The 18,610-nt window shown below is 38.3% G+C and overlaps 1 protein-coding gene across 1 annotated transcript in view; it reads right to left on the bottom strand.

Moving 5' to 3' along the window:
* The window catches only part of LOC145770815 (VWFA and cache domain-containing protein 1-like), a 64,554-nt gene extending 49,245 nt beyond the window's left edge, over nt 1–15,309 (bottom strand). Inside the window, exons 1-4 of the mRNA XM_082582542.1 lie at nt 15,290–15,309; nt 3,022–3,177; nt 2,704–2,763; nt 1,410–1,568 (exon numbers count right to left, since the gene is read on the bottom strand). Coding sequence (XP_082438668.1) covers nt 1,410–1,568; nt 2,704–2,763; nt 3,022–3,165 — 363 coding nt within the window. The 5' untranslated portion in view covers nt 3,166–3,177; nt 15,290–15,309. The remainder of the gene's footprint in view (nt 1–1,409; nt 1,569–2,703; nt 2,764–3,021; nt 3,178–15,289) is intronic.
* Between the last annotated feature and the right edge of the window lie 3,301 nt (nt 15,310–18,610).

Here is an 18,610-nt window from a genome sequence, read left to right as displayed (position 1 = left end):
TCAAACCGTTGAAAATTTCATGATCAGATCACCGCTTCAATGCGTGATGGAAATCTACAAGTAGATCTGCATCAGGCATTGCAGAGCAGTGGCGTAGCCAGGAAAAAAAATTGAGGGGGGGCCAAAAATTTGATGAATTGAAGAGAACGACAAAGTGTTTGATTTGAGCCATCGCCACCTGATATGCAGTGGCGTATCCTGGTGGGTTAGAGCATGCCGAAGTCACGCGTATTCTAGGGGAGTCCGGGGGTATGCTCCCCCGGAAAATTTTTGCAAAATTACACTCAAATAATGGATTATAGCGCTTTCTGGAAACACTTTTAGGGTAATATTTGTATGACATTTATTAGCAGATAAACAGCTATTAACCTATTAAAAGTAGCTCTTACACACGAACAGGTAAAAACTGCGACTAAAATTAGAGAACACCAAAAACTCAGCTACACAAAAACTCAATAACTACACAAAAGCCCAACAGAGTAAGCCATTCTGAAATTGTTTCCACAAATTAATTAAAAGAAACGTAAATCGCGTAAATTTTGCGCGATTTACAGTTTGCAACATTTATTGGTGTCTTTCAGTGTGTCTGAAACAAGTCCTTGGGGGTGTTAATAGCCAGATCTCTTGGAAAACGTTAGGCTATAAGTTTCTACAAATTTTATTATATTTTCAACAAAGGGCTCAACTTTGGAATCTAAACTTTGAAAATTTGGGGAGCCATGGCCCCTTTCGCCTCCCCCCTGGCTACGCCTATGTTGCAGAGTGCAAAAAGCAGTGTTGCAGAACGCGTTTTTAAATATTAAATTCTCATCAGTGCAACTACGTTTATGAACGCAATAACAATTGTAATAATAATTGCTAAATGTCAATTTAGTAATTGATACTGTATTTGATAGTAATTGATTACGCAACAATAATTGTAAATATCAATCACATAATAATCGCTTTGTTATTTTTTATATCATGCAGGTCTCAAGGCCTTGTGAGAATAAGTCTGGTAATAATGTGATGACACCCTAAATAATGATATAAATTTCAAAAATAAGCCATTTCGCTAAAAAATTTTTGCAGTTGTAGAGCGACAATAAATAAAACCGTAACATTAACATTATGCTGACGACAAGCTCCTGACAAAAGTATGACGAAAAGTATGAGGAAAGTATGACGAAAGTATGACGAAAAGTATTATAAAATCGAGCAATGACTCACTTCTTCACGTCCTATAGGCTACTAGTTAATTTGATGGCCTTCAATATTGTTATTTTCACAGTTATGGTTTTCATTGTTATCATTATTATAATTACAGTATGACTAAGACCAGATGCATGTTTTCTGACCTGCTGCATTATAATTACAGTATGACTAAGACCAGATGCATGTTTTCTGATCTGCTGCATAACCTGTCAAACCTGAGTACGGTATCTTGGGACGTAAGCCAAGTTAGTAGTACGGCAGCAGTCTTCGGCTTGACTATTTGCTGTGACAGCGTATGATGCTTCAGCGGCTCTTTTCAAATTTCGAACACTTTGAATTTGCTCTTGAAATTTTTGGTCGATTGCGTCAATGATCTTAAGCAATAAGATGAAACATGTTTAATTAGAACAAATTCAAAGGAAAAATTATAGTAGCCTAAGCTTTTTTTTTTCTTTTTTTTTTTTTTCTTTGCTCAACGTTCAGAGTTCAAGATGGATACCACTACATAGTAAGCTTTGACTATCCAGTGTTTGTGTGGCTTCCTTGATATTGAGTTTAAAATTTATAATCTTGTCACGCAGACGTCACTTTAGAGCGGAAAATTCAACTTTGTTATCGCAGCATACAGTGTCCAAAGCGCAGATAGGCCTATGTAACAAATGAGCATCCAAAGCAGTGATTTTCAGCATAGCCTAGTAGTTCAACTAAGTACGGTTCCTTTATATTTCAATAACCTTTATGCCATTTTTTTTTCTTTGAATACAAATTGTATGCAAGAAACTTTCGTACATTTTGTAAAATAGCAAAACCTAATCTATTTCACAGGACTAAGCTTATTTCTGTAAATTGTCAAATGTTTTATTTCGTTGGTGTACTGTAGCAGCAAATCTTTGACGTTTAACTATTTCTTGACGACCTCTCATATACAAACAGATAGTTTATATTTGAATCTCAACCAGTACTCAGACTTCAACATAAACTAGCAACGTAAACGCCCACATAGTGGCGGCATTAAATCATTTGAACGTATTATTGGAACTCGAGTTGGAATGGCGCAACGTTGCCAGGAAAACGTATTTAAAAGCGGCCAATTAGGAGGTCATGGAAAAAGCGAAAGGCAAAAGCGAAACACAAAGTACAAACTCAAAAGACAAGTTCTCACAGAAGCTGAAAGTTTAAAGGTATGTTTCTAATATTACAGTTGATGAAAAAGATTTGAAGTGAACAATTTGGCTCGACTTTATGAGCATCACATGATGTTACTATGAATAATTTGTAAAAAGGCCATTGCTCCATCAAGTCGATACAGATGATAGTGTTTCGAGTGCTTTACATTTTTAAAAAACAGCGAGTGATCTGGGAGTTACAATGAGAAGCATTTGCTTAACGTTATGTCTAAAGATTTTAAACAGGGGAGTACTGTAGTCTAAACAAATCAATAATATAAAACTGTACTCTTTGAGCATTTATCAAGAAAAATTTACCTTGCTAGTTTGAAATTAAGCTTACCTTGTCTGTGTCACTTTTTCTTAACTTGTATTCAGTGTAATTCAATGAATTAAAATGATCCTAAGTACAAAATACGTTATCCCAAATTAAAGTATATAATGCCCTTTTTTCATTAGCTGGAAAGCTACGCCTGATTTTTTTGTTAGATAGGCCTACCACTTGAAAATTCAATGAAACTTTGTGAGCAAAACGTAATTAATGGAGTTAAGGAACAAGAAACTTGTTAACATCACCATTGCCGTAATTTTATTGATAACGTTTCGTCTGTATTGAATAAATGAATACATATTATCAATGTAAACTTTTTCTTGTACCAACTTGTATTTTCTCAACTCTGAGTGCATTCTCGAATAGCTCCGCTATACTTCGAGCCAAAATTTTAGAATCAAAAAGAGGAATTATTGCTTCTGTTTTCAGCAGATCAACCCAAAGTACTATGTAAAAGATGAGAAACAGCTTCATCTCTTGAAAGTGCTGTCAATAGATAAAAGAATTGGTGAGCATGCCTAAAATTCATAAAATGAAAAATCCACTCAGGAATTTCATGTAAAATATACAGCTATTGTAGGTTGCTACAGAAGGATAAAAATCACTCAACAATCAAGGTGGAATTCACAGTTTACTTTAGCATTATTTCACATACCCGACCAGCCTATAAGCTTTATGATTTAATAATGGCCGTTTGATGAATCTTTTTTTATCAAAAAGTAATTTGAATGTCTGGAGTAAATATCGAAATAAAAATAAACTTTTCACTGGGAAAATGAAAAAACAAACAAAGAACAAATATAACTATTTTCGTTTCGAAAAGCTTAATGATTATTTTTAGAAAAAGGGAAAGCCTTTTTGTGCATAAAGAAAGACGAAAAAAGTGTGCCAAAAAATATATATATTCAAATAGGCTTGATCTTTTTTCATTTCATCAAAAGAAATGCAATACTTTATGTTTAGTTTAATAACAACCTACTGCAACTATTTTGCAATAAGCTTATTTGACACTTTTTTCAAAAATATGTATGTTAATGTGATTAATGTAATTAATTAATGTGATATAGCTTATTTATAAGTAAGGTTATTTTTATATTAATTTTCCATTTTCTTTTTTTACTTTATAAAATTTAAATTTTAAATATATTTTAACGTATCCTTAAACTAAAATTGTAATGGTTCTTACTTTGTACAAAATGTGCTACTAAGCCATGTAAAAAAATTTACACCTATTTAATAGTTAAAAAACAACTCTACGTATTTTCAAACATTTCCTGGGTTAAAGTTGCCATCACCAAATCTGTTTAAGAGTTATGATAATGCATCATGTATTGAACACGGGCCGGTTGAGTGAAGCACCACTCCACCAACCGCTAAGCCAATCTATGCGCAATGCGATTGTAGCCTTTTAAGAGTTATGTTAGACTTCCCGTGACAGCACCGAGTATTGAACACGGCCCGTTGAGTGAGGCACCACTTCACTAACCGCTAAGCCAATCTATGCGCAATGCGATTGTAGCCTTTTAAGAGTTATGTTAGACTTCCTGTGACAGCACCGAGTATTGAACACGGCCCGTTGAGTGAGGCACCACTTCACTAACCGCTAAGCCAATCTATGCGCAATGCAAATGTAGCCTTTTAAGAGTTATGTTAGACTTCCCGAGACAGCACCGAGCATTGAACACGGGCCGGTTGAGTAAGACACCACTTCACTAACCGCTACTCCACTCACTTGGCAATGCGAATGTAGCCTATGTTAGACTTCCCGTGACAGCACCGAGTATTGAACACGGGCCGGTTGAGTGAGGCATCACTTCACTAACCGCTACTCCACTCACTTGGCAATGCGAATGTAGCCTATGTTAGACTTCCCGTGACAGCACCGAGTATTGAACACGGGCCGGTTGAGTGAGGCATCACTTCACTAACCGCTACTCCACTCACTTGGCAATGCGAATATAGCTTATGTTAGACTTCCCGTGACAGCACGGAGTATTTAACACCGGCCGGTTGAGAGAAACACCACTCTACTAACCGCTACGCCACTCACTTGGTAATGCGAATGTAGCCTTTTAAGAGTTATGTTAGACTTCCCGTAACAGCACCGAGTATTGAACACGGGCCGGTTGAGTGAGGCACCACTTCACTAACCGCTACGCCACTCACTTGGTAATGCAAATGTAGCCTTTTAAGAGTTATGTTAGACTTCCTGTGACAGCACCGAGTTTTGAACTCGGGCCAGTTGAGTCAGACACCACTCTACTAACCGCTAAGCCAATCTATGCGCAATGCAAATGTAGCCTTTTAAGAGTTATGTTAGACTTCCTGTGACAGCACCGAGCACGGGCCGGTTGAGTGAGACACCACTCTGCTAACCGCTAAGCCAATCTATGCGCAATGCGATGGAGCTTTTTAAGAGTTATGTTAGACTTCCTGTGACAGCACCGAGCATTGAACACGGGCCCGTTGTGTGAGGCAACACTCCACTAACCACTACGCCACTCAATGCGAGTGTAGCTTATTAAGAGTTATGTTAGATTTCCCGTGACAGCACCGAGCATTGAACACGGGCCGGTTGAGTGAGACACCACTTCACTAACCGCTACTTCACTCACTTGGCAATGCGAATGTAGCCTATTAAGAGTTATGTTAGATTTCCCGTGACAGCACCGAGTATTTAACACCGGACGGTTGAGTGAGGCACTACTTCACTAACCGCTACGCCACTCACTTGGTAATGCGAATGTAGCCTTTTAAGAGTTATGTTAGACTTCCCGTGACAGCACCGAGCATTGAACACCGGCCGGTTGAGTGAGACACCACTTCACTAACCGCTACGCCACTCACTTGGCGATGCGAATGTAACCTATGCTAGACTTCCTGTGACAGCACCGAGTATTTAACACGGGCCGGTTGAGTGAGGCATCACTTCACTAACCGCCAAGCCAATCTATGCGCAATGCGAATGTAGCCTTTTAAACATTATTTTAAAAACAACTTTACCTCTGCATGCAAAATTGGCTGCATTTTTCGTAGAAGTTTGTACTTTGCAGGAGAAATTTTAGGACTTGAACAATAATTGACAATGGTGTTGGAATCAGAATCAGAAAACCAATTTTTGTAGTATGATAGATCAGGGCTTCCCAAACTTTTGCTCGCGACCCTTTTTAATCTCATAAAACTTTTCGTGACCCTTCACGGTTAAAATTATAAATAGTGCGAAATATAGCCTACTTTTGTGATATTGATGGAAAGGTTTTCAAATGAAAACTTAAAACAAGCTAATGGTACTCAATGACTGTTACTTTACAGTTTACACGCAGCCTACTGGAAACAAAACAAAGAACCAAACACATTTATTCGAATGCATATGAGTGTGATGGATGCGACCGTTTTTGCTACAAAGCAAGTCCAGCCGTGGCTCAATTGGCTAATGCTGGTCCCAAGGCGGTTTCAATGTTCGTGTTCGAGCATTGGTTTTATTTAAAGTCGGATGTGGCCTTGGAGGCCTACTCTACAGTGGAAAAGACGTGGCCTAAAATCACATTGTATGGAGAGTTGGGAACGTGGTTGTATTAGCTTTTTTGCTAATGTTTTATTTTTTCTGAACCTTTTGTGTCCTGCTTTTTTTTTATTTGAAAAATACCGTGCCTTTCCTCGTTCTCTTCTTCCAGATTGACTTATCACTAGCAAGTTGTTCCCACTAATCTAGATCAATGTTTGCTTGGTTGAGGGAGACTTTAACTGATCTTTGTAATTGCGTCATTGGTGAGACGATCCTCTCAACAAATACCCAGCATTTGCCCCAGTTTATTCTGCTGGACATTTTCAAGACAAATACGTCAAAACAAACGACAGGAATGCGGTTAGGCCTACTCCTGAATCAGGTCATGGTAAATATTCCGCTCTAACGTTAAGATAAAAAGAGTGAAGTTTTTTTGCATAAAATTTATAAATTTCCACAAAATTTAAACTTAAGTCAGAAGATAGATCAGTGATTTCTTTCTGAGAGAAGTGCTCAGTAGGTTAGCTACTTTGTTTTTGCGTTGCAAATAGGTTTGGAATTCAATATAATTTGGTATTGTCCAATTCTGGAAAAAAAAATACTTCGGAAACTGTCAACAGATTCAACAAATGTTTAATAACCAAAGGCTTAATAACATTTGATTTCACATCATTTAACCAAAAACTTTTCAGTACATGAGAACATTTCAAATAAATAATTTTCATCTTCTTGTTTCCAGACGTTTAATGTGGTACATGTTACATGTTGATGAACGCTTTAATTTTAGATTTCAATGTAAAGCAAATGTAAAAACATAGATGTTTTCTCTATGGAGGGAGAAATTAAGTTCGTTCAGTTTTTTAAGAAAATCTGATAACTATCTTCATTTCAAGAACAAGATGTCATTGCGAAAATGATGGCAAAAACTGCATTTTTCTTTCGTTAGAAAAATCACGACTTCAGTTTTCAACACTAATAACCTTTTTAGCTTCAACTTTTGAAAGCCATCTTACTTCACATTACAATAAAAGGGTTTTGAATTCCGATTCCATTTTGACACACCAATTTGCGAAAATACGTGTACTGGGTGCGTAATTCTCAACATGTTTAGTTATAGTTCATAACTTGCACAGAAGTATTAATATGCAGTACTTTGAGTAAAATTGACACGTTCTCTGCGACCCCTGAAGTTCGTTACGCGACCCCTTACGGGGTCGCGACCACCAGTTTGGGAAGCCCTGTATAGATGATAGCATTGCAATTGGATCACTTCCAAATTGCACGTCATGCAAAAGCGTATATCTTTTCACATTTGTAGAATCAGACCTTTCGAATTGTTGCACACTGCTTGGAAGAGATAAGTATTGGCAAATTTGCATTTAATCATTAACCAAATGTCACATTGCTCGCAGCTGCAAACAAAGTCGCTTTTGCTGCAGCTGACTTTGTTTCTTTTGCCAATATAAATAGAATTATGTTGTAGCCTACCTAACTAACTCTTGTTTTAACCTACTTGTTTTGGCAATAGTCCAGTCGTTGAAGGGTTTTACCTTGACTTATTTAGTGTAAATCTGAAATTTTGCACATTGGTTGTGTTCATTGTGTACAATAACCAAAAAAAAAATCCCCGTGAAAATTTTTTGGTGAAAAAAGTTATCCGCCATTTTCGAAATTCCGCCATGTTTTTCAAAATGGCGGATGTACAAATACTGAATTATTCAATTTTTATGAAATTATTACACTTACGGTGTTGATGCTCATTTAAAAGTAAATTTCATACTGCAATCATTTCGCATTGGAAAAGTTTTGGTCCGCCGTGATTGCCTGAGGAAGTTTGCGGATACACGGAAAAAGGGTTCAGGGAAAATGCCTGCAAAGAAATTACGATCTGTGACAAGGAAATTCAAGCTTCTGAAGCCCCAAGTATACTGCGTCAACAGGGTGCAGATAGGATTAATGCTGCCAGTACTAATAGAGGGGACAACATTGTTGCGATAGCTGGTCGAAAAGTACACATAGACTGTCGTAAACGTTACACCAGCCCAATCGATATACAGCTTAAGAAGAACAGAGCGGTAAGTGGGTCCTGCGTCACGAGGAAACGAAGTATTCAAATTCTTGATGGCAATTTGGACAGTAAGACTCATTGTTTGTTTTGTGGGACTCGAGTTCTCACGGACAGACCTGGTTTTAGTTTTGTTAAAGCTGATGTTTTTGCAAGGACTATATTAGAGTGTTGTGAGAGACGTTCTGACGATTGGTCATTCGCCGTGAAAGGTCGTGTTAAATATTACGGTGGCGATTTGCATGCTGCAGACCGTTTATAAGTTACCATCATTCTTGTAGTGTTAATTTTATATATATGGATTTAACGTACCGTTGCAATGCGGCAGAGTATCTGAGGCAAAATATGGAAAATCTGGGCGACTGAAGGATGAGGAACAGGACCAGGCATTTCTAAAGATGTGTTCCCATCTTGAACAGAATGATGAAGAACAGTTAACGATATCAGACCTCAGATATAAAATGAAGGAATTTTTAGCAAATGATGATTGCCTTCCTTATGAATCAAAATATCTGAAAACCCAATTATAGAAACAGTACCGGTACGGTGAATCTATTTATATAGCTGAAGGTCAGGGCTTTTATGACATTGTCACTATGAGAGAGAAAACATCCGAAATCCTCCGATCTCATTACCTAAAAACAAGGCATGAGGATGATGAAGATTCACAAAAACTGCGGCAAGGCTCATCAAAAGTGATGTTCCATCTGTTAATGATCATTATCCAAGCACAGACGCACTCAATAATTATAATAATAATTGTGTTTTATTTGCGCCCATCGTCATACATAACATACAGTAACAGTAACATTGCGATCACAGATGCTATACAACAGACGACAAGAAGCAGCGAAGTGACATATAGTCTTCGAGTCAGCTGCTCCTCTTATTTTGGCTTGCCATTAAAGGCCTACTACATGAAATTTTCAAACAGGAATTAAGCATTAAAATGAGTAAACTGAACATTCAAGAATACATTTCAAAAAAAATTACCGAAAAAAAATTGTTTTCAATGGCGCTGGTAAGGCCCAAAGTCCAATGTTTCATTTATTTTCATTTTTTTCAAAATGATCAAAAAGTGCAAACACTGCTCGAGAATACGTCACTAAAGACTGCAACAACAAAAGCCACGTTACCACATCTGATGTTTTAGCAAACTGTCTGCTGTTTTGATGTTGAAATGTGTTGTTTTGATGTACATACATACATAGCCTACATTCAAATCGCCCGCGGTAACAATTATTGCGCGATTGGCTGATTGCTATAGTCTGTAGTGACGTAACTGTACAGTCGCACGCTTCGTTGCTCAGGCCAATTTCGTTTTGAAAGCTCTGACAAAAGCACGCGCGCAATGGTGGTCAGACCGCAATGGGGCAAAATTTTATTGAAAATCGTTTTATGGTAGCATGTTAAACACAAAGAACGTGGAAAATCGCTAAGTCAGGTTTTTCCTGTACTACCCCTTTAAGTATCTTTGCCGAGATAGTCTCTTCCCAATCATTTGTGACACCAGAACGCCTACCACCTACTGAGTCATCAACAAAATTTCACTGTCTAACTCAAAGGGTTTACTACCAAATAATGGTCTGGCTAAGACAAGAGTGTGATATGGAAACTTGCGGATGGGGTTGGAAACTGGAAGGCAGTCAGTTTGTGACAACAGAGTCGGACATGAATACGGCCCCAGATTCCCTCTTACAGATTATCTACTGCTACTTCCTGTATAGCACTGCCAGGTGTAGCTGTAGGCAGAATAGCCTAATCTACCCTGTACCTCAGCATGTGGACAGTGCAACTTGATGCCTGTGACAATGCGTACAATCAGTCATTAATTTCATTTTGATTTGTCTTAATGAATTCCTTACCACCTTAAACCCAGTGATAGGACCCCAGAATTAGACGTCTAGCATGAATATTAAGTGAATTATTGTCATGATACTGTTTTGGCGGCCATCTTGAAAATGACAACTTTCCGGTGCTCGGATTCTCCTAGATCTTTAATAAACAAAACAAAAAACAAACAATAATAATATTATATTTTAAAGAAGCCGTCGATACTTCGGAAAAATATTCAAATTTTGTTTATTTGCCAATTTGAGAAAAAAATGGTGGATTCTCAAAAAAAGCGGATAACATTTTTTCCCCAAAAGATTTTCACAGGGAATTTTTTTTGGTCAATATACACACTGAACAGAACCAATGTGCAAAATTTCAGCTTTACACCAATTAATTCAAGGTTTGGCCCCTTTTTTTTGCTTCAACGACTGGACTACAAGGCACGAAACGCTTTTCATTAAAAAAAGTTTAGCTTTCAATCACCATTTTTGTGCATTCCGCAAATGGGCCTCAAGCAGCTCTGCAAAAAATATGTTATTGTCTTATAGCTTGTAATGTTCTATAACCATGTTGATAACAACTTTGCATCAACCTTATTTGAAAATGCGTTTGCGTAAAAACTTGCGTTGGCGTAAGAACTTCTGTTTAAATATAAGCTTCTTACAATCGTGCGGGGTGTAAAGGAAGTACAATCAAGACGTTCAAGTTGTTTTTTTGATCAATTACTCAAATACTTGCTGACAATCCTTCCAATCTGAAGCAGACAGTAGGCCTGGGTAGTTTTCAATGGACAGTCGCCTAATATGTACAGTATATACATGATGTATAAATAGTGTATTGAGCAATGACCATTAGGGTGGGGTGAACCAAAAATTTTGCTTTGTCTCGTTGATATTTCTTGTGGAACAACATAAAACGACCAGAAACCGAATTTGAGGAAATTTTGACCTTGGGAACCTACCCACTTTTTGGGTTGAAAATTCTGCCTTTTTCGAAAAATATGCAAAACATATGCTTATGAAAATAGAACTTTAAAGACACTTTTTGTGGCTATGTTCAATATACTATTTTACATTGCACTAATAATGACTTGGACTAGCTTCTAATACAAGTTTTGTTTAGGTTTTGACATTCGATTGCTTTAATTTTTTTTGCAAAAACATGCAATTTTTTTCAAAAATCGAATACCATTGCATTTTAAAATCAGTTTTGGGAATATAAAATGACAGTCATGCAAAATCAATTGGATTCAACAGTCACTAATTCAATTGTAACACAAATATACTAGCACTTGATTTTAGTGTTAACAGTATCTACAAATGTGCTTGGCTGTAGTGCGCCTTTGTATCTGCAGCAGGAATCAGATTCCTGGAAGCTATACCAGCACGGATGAATCCATGTCTTCTATCAAACCCACACACTTTGTACGATGCATCAGTCACCATTTTCACAATTCTTTCTACTGATTGGGAGTGGTTTGGATAGCTTTTCACTTCTATTTTGCTTTCACGATATGAGATGATGTAATCAAATGTAATTGTGGTTGTGAAGATAGGTTCATAACATAAATATACGGTGATGTCGAATAATGGTTGGCCTCATAATTTATCGTTGGAACAACAAACTTCCGAACGGATCTATCACCAATATTTGCCCCATTGCGAATTTTCAATATTGCCATGACTGCATTTTCTCGAACTTTTCTGGTGTCATCCGCAAGAATTGCCATTATCACATTTTCAGAGTGTGCTGTGGTCGTAGAAGTAACTACACTCCGTGTTAGGGATGCAGAGTGCGAGCGCCTCTACCAATCTTTTGTTAGCTCTTCAGATGGTCAAACAACACCCTCAGCCGCCAAGGCTCTTCTGGAATGACTCGATGCAAAAAAAAAGAACGCTGGACAGAGACCATCCAATCTCTCGCACTCAAGCCGTACAGCGTAGAGCACACTCAATAACCTTACGGACGATCAAGACAATCACCCCGACAATGTCCCATTCCTGCTAATAAGATCGCATCGCAGGTAATAAAAAATGGGATATATAAGCCGTGTAACCATATCTCCGATCGGTTTGTTACCAAAGAAGTGACAAAGCTTTGGGAGATCAACACACCAGACTAGGAGAGCATTTCTAGCTCCTTCTCACGGAGCGAATTCAATGCTGCCCTCAAGCACCTAAAACCAGGTAAGGCCTCTGGTCCAGGTAGGATATGTCCAGAGCTTATCATGCACGCTGGTTATGTTCTAAAGTCCTGGTTATACAATTTCCTGTCGTCCTGCCTGTGCCGCCTCAAGATTCCTAAAGTATGGAGAAGATCTCTGGTCGTCACAATCCCTAAGCCATTAAGCCAAACAAACCACTAGACGATGCAAATCGCCCCATTTCCTTGCTCTGCATCTCTTTCAAGATCCTTGAGAAACTGATCTACGCCCGTGTCGAACCAATAATTGACCCACTGTTTCCCAAACAAGTTGGTTTCCGACACCGGAAGTCAACTGTAGACCAAGTCACACTACTAAGTTATTTTGGCAGCCGATTGTAGCATCGAATAGACAGCGATAGACACGTGTTTCGCCCATGAGGCTGGGCTCATCAGTATCGCACCGTATTCTTGCCACTTGAGTAATCGACCGCCGCTTTACCAGTCAGTTTAACTCTTATCTTTTCTCACACTACTAACTTAAGATATTGAGAAGAGCTTCTCGGCAAAAAAGAAAGCGGGGGCTGTTTTATCCACCTAACAGCAGCCTATGACACTGTTTGGCACCGTGGCCTAGTCTACAAGCTACTCCGCCTACTCCCTGACAGGCACATGGTCAAAATGACCATGGAACTCATCCACAACAGGAGTTTTACCCTTGCCACCGGAAGCGGAAAACCAAGTAGACTGCGGCGACTTAAAAACGGTGTCCCACAGGGATCAGTCTTGGCTCCCCTCCTTTTCAACGTCTATACGCACGACCTACCATCAACAACATCTGACAAATATGCATATGCTGATGACTTGGCCATTTTGTACTCTGCGAAAGACTGGCAATCATTACAAACGACGTTGAGCCAAGACATGACGACCATATCTGGATACCTTCATCAATAGAAACTGAAGCTCAGCGAAAGTAAAACTGTGACGGCAGTCTTCCATGTCAACAACAGGGAGGCAAAACGTGACCTGAAAGTGACCGTTAACGGCAAAATTCTGCCGCCCTGCCCAGAACCAACATACCTTGGGGTTACACTTGACAGGTCACTCACATACCGTCACCATTTACAGTCACTACGCAAAAAGCTGACATCTCGCGTCGCCCTGCTGAGACGTCTGGCAGGCACAACTTGGGGTGCAGGTGCTGACACCTTACGTGAATACTGCGCCCCTGCCTGGTGCCGCAGTGCCCACACCCGCCTCATCGACAGCCCAATCAACGATGCATTGCGAACTGTGACTGAAGACTGAATGCCTGCGCCCAACTCCAACAGAGTACTTACCAATCCTTGCAGGCATCCAACCTGCTGAGCTCCGCCGAAAGGGAGCCATAATACACCTGGCTCGCCGGGCGGGAGATCCTAACCACTTGCTCCATGCAAAACTCAACATCCCACCTCAGGAATCTCCCCGGCAACTAAAGTCAAGACACCCCTTTGTGCCAGCTGCTGTTGAATTACTACATCTATTCAGCGATCATGCCATCAGCGCAGCACACTTCATGGAAGATACTTGGAAAGCAGCGTGGTGCGCCACCGACATCAAACTACATGGTTTTATACCCCACCCGGTGGCGCGCCCCCCTAGTATGGACCTGCCTCGGCCGACTTGAGTCAAGCTCAAAAGAATCCGAACCGGAGTCGGTCGCTTCCACTCCAACATGCACAAGTGGGGTCTGGCTCCCTCATCGGCCAGCGAATGCGGAGCGGAGGAACAAACTGCTGACCATGTCGTTCTCGAATGTCCCATCTACAAGGCACCAAATGGAACGCTTGGTATAGCAACGCTGGACGAAGCTACACTCACCTGGCTTTCCACCACCTGTCCTGAAATTTGATCTAGTTTCAAACGAAAGAAGACCGTCTGTATCAAATTGTCAGACAATCACAAAAGGGTAAACGGCTATTCGACGCGGCACTTTTTCGACGAGGCCCTATTCGACGAGGAAACTATTGAATGCGGGAATTATTGGCCTATACAAAACTAGATAGTGTAACTTTTGACTTTGGTAAATTTTTAGAAAAAATCCAAGATTTTTACACTTTTTATGATTCATTTCCCTACTTTAATTTGCATCTATTGGCCCCATATTGGGAAAAACACATAAGTAAACTAATAGTTTTAGGTATAAAAGAAATATTACAATATTATATCAACTTTAAATAATGCGAAAAAAAATTTGAAATTTTAGGGATATTTTGAAATATTATGAAATTTCAACTCAAAAAGTGGGTAGGTTCCTGTTGTCAAAAATCGCTGAAATTTTTTGTGTGATGTTTTCTCAAACCTCCACAAGAAATATCTGCGAGAGAATGCTCAAATCCAAAATTAGTACTTTTTCACCCCACCCTAATGACCATGTTGTAGAATTAATATTGCATATTATGTTATGCGATGTCTCATTTGGCTTATAAAAATTTTGCATATTATTTTGTTAAAAAATAATTACAATCTTTCTACACATACGCGACTTCTATATTTGTTAACAAAAGACTTAAAATAAATTTAACTTTGAATTCAATAGTACTGATGATTAAAACATTTCATTTTTCAAAATTGTTACTGAGAAATTTTAATATCCACATTTTAGGCTGTTTTTTATGACATATACTAAGTTTATCTACCATTTTGCTCCATAGCATAATCAACAAATAGATAATTTCAATATCAAAATTGCATTTGTTTACAGATACGTTTTATATAATTTACACCGCGCAGTTGTCCACAACAGAAGCTGAAGTTTGATAAATAAACCATACACTAACGAGCATTTTATAAAAGTCAAATTATTGCTTATAAATAAGTATTCTTGCAAAAATAGTCTAAGAATAAGAACTTTAGACACTTCCGTCTAAGCAAAATGAACTGCAGAATGGTCTTACATTTTATAGTGATTTATTTGATTTTAATAAATTTACCTTATGCTTTCTTTATGATTTCAATTTTAGGCTAAATTTTACATTAAGAAAAATATTTTTTTTACATTTTACCTTGTGGTGATGTTCATAGAGTACCTTGTTTTCAATTCAACTTACATCATTAAAAATGTTGCAATGCGATTGATATTACACCTCATCATAATGAGTTGTTTGTGACATAACATTTAAAATGTGAGGTTTTAGTGAGTTATTTTAGTAATATTTTAGTTTTAGTAATTTATTTATATTGTTATATAGTGTTAGAGTGGACTTAAAGAAAATAAATGAAAAAAAATATTATTTTTCAACTTTTTCCATGGCCCCCTTGAAAAGGGCTCATTGCCCACTAGGGGGCCATGGCTCCCAGGTTGGGAACCCCTGCACTAAAACCTTTAGCAGGTTGTTCTACTCTTAATGCGATCATCATAAGATTCTTATTCAGATATGTTATTAGTTTATTTAAATTCATTTATTATAAGCTACTAGTCTTCTCCTTGTTTTCCTTTCTTATTACGTGACTGAAATATTTATTTTGTCTGGTTGTAATGCACTATTTTTAAGTAGGGATCTGGTTTGGTTTATTTGATGTAAAATGTAGCGCCTGCGGGTTTTCTTATGTTTCCTTGCGTCTTATTGCCGTTGAGAAACCTGGAGACCCTTTTGGTCCCTGCAGTTTTTCTATAAGAATTTGTGCGTCTTTTTAAGAGTTTATATAGTTTAATAAGAATTTGAAACGCTAGCTAGAATTTGTGCGGTTTTTTTTTAAAGAATTTGTGCCGTTAATTTGACATTTAAAACGCTGACAGTTATTGTGCGTTCTCTTGCAATCGGCAGTTTGATGCACACATACGTAGTTTTACGTCTTTTTAGTGTTGTGCATCTGCCGCATGCCACATCACTGCATTGCTTGGAGTATTCTAATCACACCCAGCTTCTCTTAAATCAACCGCCTCATCATCATCATCATTTTGTTCCTTCCTCGTATGGAGGGTTGGATACAATGTGCCTTTGTTCTCGACCACCAGCTCAGTGGCCGAGTGGTTTCGCCTTCGGCTCTGGTGCTGGTAGATCTGAGATCGATTCCAGGTCGGGTCAAACCGAAGACTTTAAAAACGGTACCGATTGTGTTCTATCCTGCATAGCGCAGTGAGAATGAGTCGGGTAATAATGTGACAACATCGTAAACCTGATATAAATTAAAAATAAGCCCTGTCGCTAAAAGACCTTAGCTGTTGTAGAGCGATAATAAATAAAACCATAACATTATTATTATTTGTTCTCGACCATGAGCTGTGCGTACTGCACTTTCATAAGTTAATTTTGTCCATTTTGTGATGTTTGTTGTCAACCATTTGTTGACAACCGTTTAGCCTAGCGTTAAACTAAATCAGTGTGGTTTTTCTCAGTCATCGGGTGTTGCGTTATTTTCAGTCAATTCGCCACGGACTCTTGTCTTGAAAGTTACGGTGTCAGTTCAGTTGTGGTTGCAGTTCAGTTTTATGTTCTGAATCATTATTTGAATTCAGTTCAATTTATTCTGTTTGTAATCAAGTTAAGCATTATTTGACTGCAACGTTTTCGATCTGGAGGTTTGTTTTTTCTTTGCAATTAACTCATGCTTGTAGAAACCAAGATATCAATCATCCCCAGTCTCCACTACCGTGCTTGTACTCGGGATGTTGCTTTAACAGTTACAGCTAGGTATGGGCAGATGCTTCAGACCAGGGGTCACCAACTGGCGGCTCGCAGACCGCATGCGGCCCGCCACGCTGTTATATACGGCCCGCGGAAGGTATCAGCATACAAGTACAACCAAAAATACTTTTCTTGGAGATTTAAAGAGCATGAAGGCAAAAAGTACTTTCCGGGAAGCATATTTTCGCTTTGCATACGATTCCACAGATCGACAAATTAGATTGTAGTTCTAGGTGGGGGTTGCTTAAAGTTATTCCGATGCGATGTCCAGCCACACTGTCTCAGTGGTTGATTAAAATGCCTGTTTTCGAATTTCGAAATTGTCTGTGAGTATACGGTTGCTTGTTTTAAGTTTGTAAATCTCATGTAAACACTAGTGTGCGTTTCACCGTTATTGTGCTTCACGAGTTGACAAAATAGGTCGGTGTGCCAACTCAATTTATATTAAATTGGCAAAACATTATGTACAAATTTAAAAACTTTTTCTGGTTGTATTATGAAAATGTTTATCTTAGTACTGCAAAATGTTGTTATCAACAATTCTTGCCATGCTGGTAAGCACTGCAAGTGACAGTTGTCTCATAATAATCAAAGAAAGGCGGTTTTATAGACTCTCACAAAAAGGATGAAAAACCAACTCATTGCTTTTTTAGAGGGAACACTGTTCATGAGTTACGATAGAAGCGTTTTTTCGAGTGATTTCACAAGCGTTTGTTTTATGGTGCCTGGTTTCTTTTTCCTTATTATTGGAGCCTGTTTTTCGCTGATATGTTTGCAGGTCACTATTGTTGCCTGTATTGCGATGCGTCAAACATTTCCTTGTTTACTGAAACTGTTAATTGCAAGATATCTTTTGCGAAGCGAAGTGACAACACCACTCTTGGAGATGAATATTCTGATGAAACCGCTCGCCTCGCTATAAGTGCGCAAAACAAGTGGCCTCGTTTATTAGGCATTGTTAAAGAAGTCAAAAGTGTTGTTAAAGGAGCTTGGTCTGGCAGTAGCGTTGTTCGACTAATTTTGTTGCTGCAGTATTCTAAGATAAATAGTAACAACATGTAACGCTGGATACTGGGTACGAAATGCATTCTTTTCTAGCATAGCATAAGAGTGAACATAATTAAAATTTTATTAGTGCAGCCCGCCACAGCTCTCCTTAGTGCCAAAGTGACCCACATGCAAAAAAGGTTGGTAACCCCTGCTTCAGACCATTCGATGTCCGCTGCATAAAACTTCTTTATCTGTCTTCTTTGCAAGTCATGAAATACATTGCATTCTACTGAAAAATCAAATTTCAAAAGCATTTATTTTTTCAGCCATTTTTGCTTAAATATTTCTGGTTTCAGATTTGTATAGAAAAACAGGATTAATATAGCGATTTAGAACTTTAAACCATGTTTTAAAGGAGATATTTTTATTGATTGAGATGGAGGCTTATTTTTTCTTTGTTATGACCATTGTTTCTGTTTTCTTTTTTTGTTCTTTGCAAAACATATTAAATGTACATTTTGTACAAAGACAAACCATCTGAAACAACTTAAGGACAAAGTAGAAACAGCCATTTATACAACATATAACAAAAACACTTGGTCCAATTATTCATCTGAAGCCGTCGATGCCTGGTTCAGGCAAGGTATTAGAAGTCTTCTCTCTCACTGGCTCCGATATGTTAACTAGCTGCAGCTACTGTATGTTAAA

This window comes from Aplidium turbinatum, chromosome 5 (assembly GCF_918807975.1).
Source record: "Aplidium turbinatum chromosome 5, kaAplTurb1.1, whole genome shotgun sequence".
NCBI classification, from domain to species: Eukaryota; Metazoa; Chordata; class Ascidiacea; order Aplousobranchia; family Polyclinidae; genus Aplidium; species Aplidium turbinatum.
This window is presented reverse-complemented; position numbering and strand designations above follow the sequence as displayed.